The sequence below is a fragment of the Vombatus ursinus genome, unplaced genomic scaffold, assembly GCF_900497805.2.
Source record: "Vombatus ursinus unplaced genomic scaffold, bare-nosed wombat genome assembly UNPS02014782.1, whole genome shotgun sequence".
NCBI lineage: Eukaryota > Metazoa > Chordata > Mammalia > Diprotodontia > Vombatidae > Vombatus > Vombatus ursinus.
In genome coordinates this window covers 351,937-357,936 of record NW_020954560.1, presented here as the reverse complement: position 1 = coordinate 357,936, position 6,000 = coordinate 351,937, and the positions used below count along the sequence as shown (strand labels likewise).

Genomic DNA, 6,000 nt, shown 5'->3' with positions numbered 1-6,000 from the left:
GAAGGGGCTGTCTGAGTTTAGCACACCAAGGGGGAGGGAGTGACGTAGGAGGCTAGGACCGGATACAGGAAGGAGGCGTCTGGGATTAGTGCATAGACAGAGTACGTGACCTAGGAAGTCAGGAAGGAGGCGTCTGGGGTCAGTGCTACACAAAGGGACCCAGGAAGTCAGGAAGGTCACAGGAAGGAGGCTTCTGGGGTTGACGTTGCATATAGGGAGGGGACTAAGCAAAGGGAACTCAGTCCCCTGCCGTCCCAATCCCACGTGGCACCGCCCCTTGCCTCAGGAGCACAAGGTCCGGCTACTTCCTTGCACCCAGCTTATCTCACATAGCACTGCCCACTGCCTCAGGGCTTCTCCGTACCCAGCCCATCCCAGTTCACCATGACTCCGCCTACCACAGCCCCTGCCTCGACTTCCAAAAATACCCAGATCTTACCCTAATCTTGCCACAGCGCCCAACTGGCAACAGCAAACATCAGACAGTCCCTCACACCACCTTTTTTGAATGGTCACAGAATCTCACTGAGGAGTTAAAAATCTCATTAGCTTTTTTAGCTGTCATGTCATACCATTGACTCATAGTAATCTTGTAGCTCTCAAGTCACCAACTCTTCTGTATTGATTTGTTTGGTCACAGCTCCTCCATCCTAATGATTTTTTTAAATCTAAAAGTAAGACTTTACATTCATCTATATTAAATTTAATTTGGTTGGATTTTGAATTACCATTCTAGTCTTTTAAAATCAGCACCTACTTCCTAGGGTTGTAGTAAAGATCAAACGAGATAATATTGGTAAAACTCTTAGTTCAGTGCCTGGCACATAGTAGGTGCTCAAGAAATGCTTGCTCTCTTCCCTTGCCTTGAATCCTGACTCTGTCATCCAACATGTTACCTATTCCTCTGACTTTTGAACCTTCTGCAAATTAGGCCAACACACCGTTTATTACTCCAATGTCAATCCAGGTCATATGGAAAAATAATGAATGACCCAGAGCCAAGGGCAGATCCTTGAAGCACTCTACTAGAGACTTCCTTCCAGGTTGATATGTATCTTTACACTTTGGCCCAGTCATTCAGTCTGTTTGGAATCTACCTACCTTTACTTTCATCTGCCCCACTTCTGTCCATCCCATCCACAAGGACAATATGAGAGGCTTCCTTAAACATCTAGACATATTCTGTTTACAGAATTCTCCAGATCTACCAGACAAATACCCTGTCAAAAAAAAGAGGTGGAGGGGATTTCTGCTCTGGTAGACTGGAGCCACTGGGGATCAGGAATGAGCATGTCATTAAGTCAATCCAGATGATGCATATGTATAAATAATTCACTGAGCTATCCAATGCTTCATTCCAATAACAGGCTCCTCCACTAGTGTTTACATGCCAGGTCTGGAGTCCATCCCCCAGTTGTTCAACGAGAACAGAATCCTCCAGGAAGAAAACCAAAACCTGCAGGCTCAGCTGAGCCACCTCTCCAAAGGTAAGAGGGGCGCAGTCCCAGGCTCTGGCCTCCTCCATCCTTGGGGGAGATTCTGAAGCTGCTTCCATTATTTCATGCTGCTCAGAATTCTCAGAGTGACTTTGGATCTGGACTGCTTTGTAAGAAAAGGTCCGTGGGTTTGAGGAGGGCATATGAATCAACATTCCAGCTGCCACACCTACCTATGGTCAAGCTGCCTTAGGTGGGACGTGGGCTAGAGAGAGGCAGTGTGGCATGGTAGGAAGAACAACCAGACCTAGCAACAGAAGGCTTGGGTTCAAGTCCTGATTTTGTCATTTCCTACTTGTATGACCATAGACAAATTTCTCTAACTCACTGAACCTTAGATTTTATTTTCATCTGTAAAACTAAGATAATTAATACTTGCCCTTCCTATCACTTAGGGTTGTATCAAATATTTAATAATAGTTCATATTTATGTAGCACTTCAAGGTTTACTAAAAAATATTTTATTATTTCTCTTTTATCACTCTTTTTTTATTAAATTTAAAAAATGTTTTCAGTTCCAAATTTCCTTCTTCTTTTCACTCCTCCCCCCACATTAAGAAGGTAAGAAATACAATACCCATCATAAATAGGAAGTTATCATAGCTCTTGATAATTATGACAAACCTATGATTTATGATTTACAGATAAAATTGAGAATGAAAGCAGTTAAATGAGATGGGATTGAATTCAGGTCTTCCTGACTATTAAATCCAGATCTCTACCCATCAGGCTACCCTTAAATGTGATGGAGCCCAAACAGTACTATCATTAATTATATTATTATATATATTCATTATATAATTTTATATATGTAAACACATAATTATATATAATATATATAATTAACATATTAATCTGGCTTCATTTAGGAGCTGCTTTGAATGTTGTATCTAGAGCCTATTACATTAAGAAGACCTGAGTTCAAATTTGGCCTCAGATACTTACTAGCTATGTGACCCTGGGCAAGTCATTTATCCCTGTTTGCCTCAGTTTCCTCATCTGTAAAATTAGCTAGAGAAGGAAATGGCAAACCACTCCAGTATCTGGCAAGAAAACCTCAAATGGGGGTCACTAAGAGTCAAACACAACTGAGACAGCTGAACCCTACTAGCCTTTTCAGTGTGTCTTCTCAAGCATGTTGTATAGAAAACTTTCCCAGAGAGAAGCGACTGTATCTTCCCAGTGCCAGGATGCTAAGCTGACTGCCCAGGTGCTCTTTTGTTTTTAAGTCACACCAAGACTGCTAAGTAACTGTCCGTCTGTCCTCTGGTGGATGCTGCCCCACTCCCGATGGCCATCTACAGGCATATGGTCCCTCCCTCCAACTTCCCCTTACCTCAGTTTGCTGAGTTTCTTGTGGTGGGGCTCCCTTCTTCCTTGCTGGGGTTTGGGGGTTCCCAAGGGGTCTGGGTACCTCTGTGTCTCAGAAACCCAAATCCTTCTTCCCTGCCCCATCAGATCATGCTAGGGAGCTGGAGCGTCTGAGGGAGGCTCTGTTGGCCTCCCGTGCCCGACTTCAAGAGCTAGAGGCCGAGCTGGAGAAGCAGAAGGCAGATCGGCGGCAGACTGCTGAGGACCTAAAGGAGAAGCAGCAGGAGGTCCTGCAGTTCCGCGAGGAGCGATTCTCCCTGCAGGAGAAGAACAACAGGTGAGCGGGGCCTGTGTAGGGGTAGAGAGGCTCTCTGCTTCCTACCTTCTTCCTCCCTTCTGCGAGACAGAGCTTCTTTCTCTGCCTCTGTTCCTGCCCCCTTGTGTAACCACCCCTAAATCAGGAGTGTGCTGGAAGCCGTGGGGACCACTCAGGAGGCCACCTGGTCCATTTTCAGCCTGAGCACCTACACCTCAGCAATCAGTAAATGCTACGAATCAAGGCTTGTTTTAGGGTTTCGTGCATTGTCTAGACCAGTGCTTCTTAAACTGTGAGTGGCGGATTTGGCAACAGTGAAAGGTTTCTGACCGTGTAATGACCAAAAATTACTTAAAAATCAAACACTTAACGGATCTGAGGTGTTTCTGGCAGCGCTTGCCCGTGTGATGCATGGAGCAACTTCCCTGCAGCCTTGGTTCCGAAACACAAAGCATGTGCACTTTGCACTGCGCATGCCCTCAGGCCACAAACCGGCAGCAACGCTGCTGAAACTAGAAAAGGGTCATGAGTGGAAAAAGTTTAAGAAGTCCTGGTCTAGACTTAAGAAAGTGATGGAGAAAATGTTAATAATACATACTAAACTTAAAAGTCTGTCATGTACATTTTTTTTTAAGTTGGTTAAATATTTACCCGCAGACTCCTGCCCTAAGAGTGAGAGATCCTCTCGAGAAACTCCCTTTTCTTTCAATGTATGACTAATGAGAGGCAGCTAGTGGCACAGTGGATAGAGCACTGGCCCTGGAGTCAGGAGGACCTGAGTTCAAATCCAGCCTCAAACACATAACACTTCATAGCTGTGTGACTCTGGGCAAGTCACTTAACCCCAATTGCTTCCAAACAAAACAAAGTATGACAAGTGATACAATGAGGCCCCATTACTCCATGGGTGACAATAATAGCATTTATATAGAGAGTTTGCAAAGTACTTTATGTGGATTATTTTATGTTTAATCCTCACAACAACTTTACACAAGTTATCTTTACGTAGTTCAAATCCAGTCTCAGACATTTACTAGCTGTGTGACCCTGGGCAAGTCACTTAAACCTCAGTTTCCTCATCTGTAAAATGAGCAGGAGAGGGAAATGGCAAACCACTCCAGTACCTTTGCCAAGAACACCCCAAATGGGGTCACACAAGAATTAGACATGACTGAATAACAAATTGGGAAGCAAGGCATCACAGTAGATAGGAGGCTTAGAGTGACTTGGAGTCAGAAAGACTGGAGTTCAAATCTTGCCTGAGACACTTACTAGCTGTGTGACCCTGGACAAGTCATTTCACTTCATTAAATCTTGATTTCATTTGTAGCCTATTTCCCAGGGTGGTTGTGAGGATTAAATGAGATGATGATGCTGATAGCTAACATTTATATAGCACTTACTTTGTATGCCTAGAACTTCTCATTTGATCCTCACAACTCTGGGAGGTAGGTGCTATTATTATCCCCATTTTACAGGTGAGGAAACTGAGGAAAACAGAGCTTATGTGACTTGCCCAGGGTCACAAAGTTATGAAGTATCTGAGGCAGGATTTGAACTCAGTTCTTTCAGATTCCAGGTCCAGTGCTCTATCCACAGCACCACCTAACTGCACCAATAGATACAATTCTATTGAGAGCCTGTTAATCTCTAAAGGATGCAGTGCATCTTTTTTGCTCTAGTACAGGGCCCTTACACTGGCCCTACACCAAGCTAAGGCACCTATCTTTAGAGAGCATCACTAGGTCACAGTGTCGCTGTCCTGATGGATCTGCTGCCTGTGGAATCCCAGGTGTTCCTAACCCCTGCTCTTTTTCCCTGGTAGGCTACAGCACAAAATGATTCTCCTGCAGCAGCAGTGTGAGGAGAACCAGAGGCTCTTCAAGTCCCTCCAGTCTGAGCTGCAGGTCTATGAAACGCTCTATGGGAGCTCCAAGCAGGTGCTGAAGGGTAAGCACCTCCTCCCCCAGCTGCCTCCTGCCCTGGGAAGTCCATCTTCCGCAGAGATATAGCATTCCTTCACGGAGAGATGCCATGAAAGATGGGCTGGGGTTTAGGAGAAGAGAGAAGGACAAGAGGAGGGATCTTTTCAGACATAAATCCTAGGGATGAGCTATCTATGGTGTGATTGGGGTCATGTCTAGGCAGCCTTGACAATAAAACAACAGCACAGTTAAACCTTATCTGGTTCAGGTTACTTAAAACAGAGGCTGATGTGACCTATTGAAATGCCCAAGTTATAGAGGTCAGTGTGAATTATTGAAATGCCCAAGTTATAGAGGTCGGTGTGAATTATTGAAATGCCTAAGTTATAGACTGGATTTTTGAAGAAATCCAGTTGCATTGCCTTCAAGTACAAGAATAGCTCTGGATTCCTGGTTTCACAGTTAGCAGGTTTCAAATACTCAAGATGCACAGATTCAACCCAATAGCCCAGACCCTGCAGCTCATCTTTCTTGTTAATACCTACCTGGTAGTTTGGTCCAGAGCCCAGAAAAGCTAGAAGAATCTTCTCTATCCACAACACAGACAATATAATATTTTCAAATTATAGTAAAATGTGTTTTCTGTGGAGGGAGTGGTCTTTCTAAATATAGACTGACAGACACTAGACAAATAAAATGTCTATGACTTTCAACAAGACAAAATTGAATAAGGAATCTGATTGCTTACTGTCTCAGGGAGGGGGAGGGGCAGAGGGATAGAATTTGGAACTTAAAAAGCTTTAAAATTGTTTTAACATGTAACTGGGGAAAAATAAAATGTATTTAAGACTAAAGTTTACTAACAAGATGCTCAAAAGGGGCAGTATGCCATAGCAGAGAGAGGGGCTGGACTAAAAAAAAAAAATGAATAGGGATAAATTAAAGCCCCATT

The 6,000-nt window shown here is 43.9% G+C and overlaps 1 protein-coding gene across 8 annotated transcripts in view; it reads left to right on the top strand.

The window, feature by feature from the left end:
• LOC114046382 (myomegalin-like) overlaps positions 1-6,000 on the top strand; it is a 243,814-nt gene that overhangs the window by 216,086 nt on the left and 21,728 nt on the right. For all 8 annotated transcript variants that reach the window (XR_003569505.1, XM_027866699.1, XM_027866695.1 and 5 more), the window contains 3 exons: positions 1,368-1,487; positions 2,955-3,144; positions 4,949-5,073. Coding sequence is in view for 7 of the 8 variants with exons in the window: in XM_027866699.1 (XP_027722500.1) it covers positions 1,368-1,487; positions 2,955-3,144; positions 4,949-5,073 (435 nt within the window). In the remaining variant the exon portion in view is untranslated. The remainder of the gene's footprint in view (positions 1-1,367; positions 1,488-2,954; positions 3,145-4,948; positions 5,074-6,000) is intronic.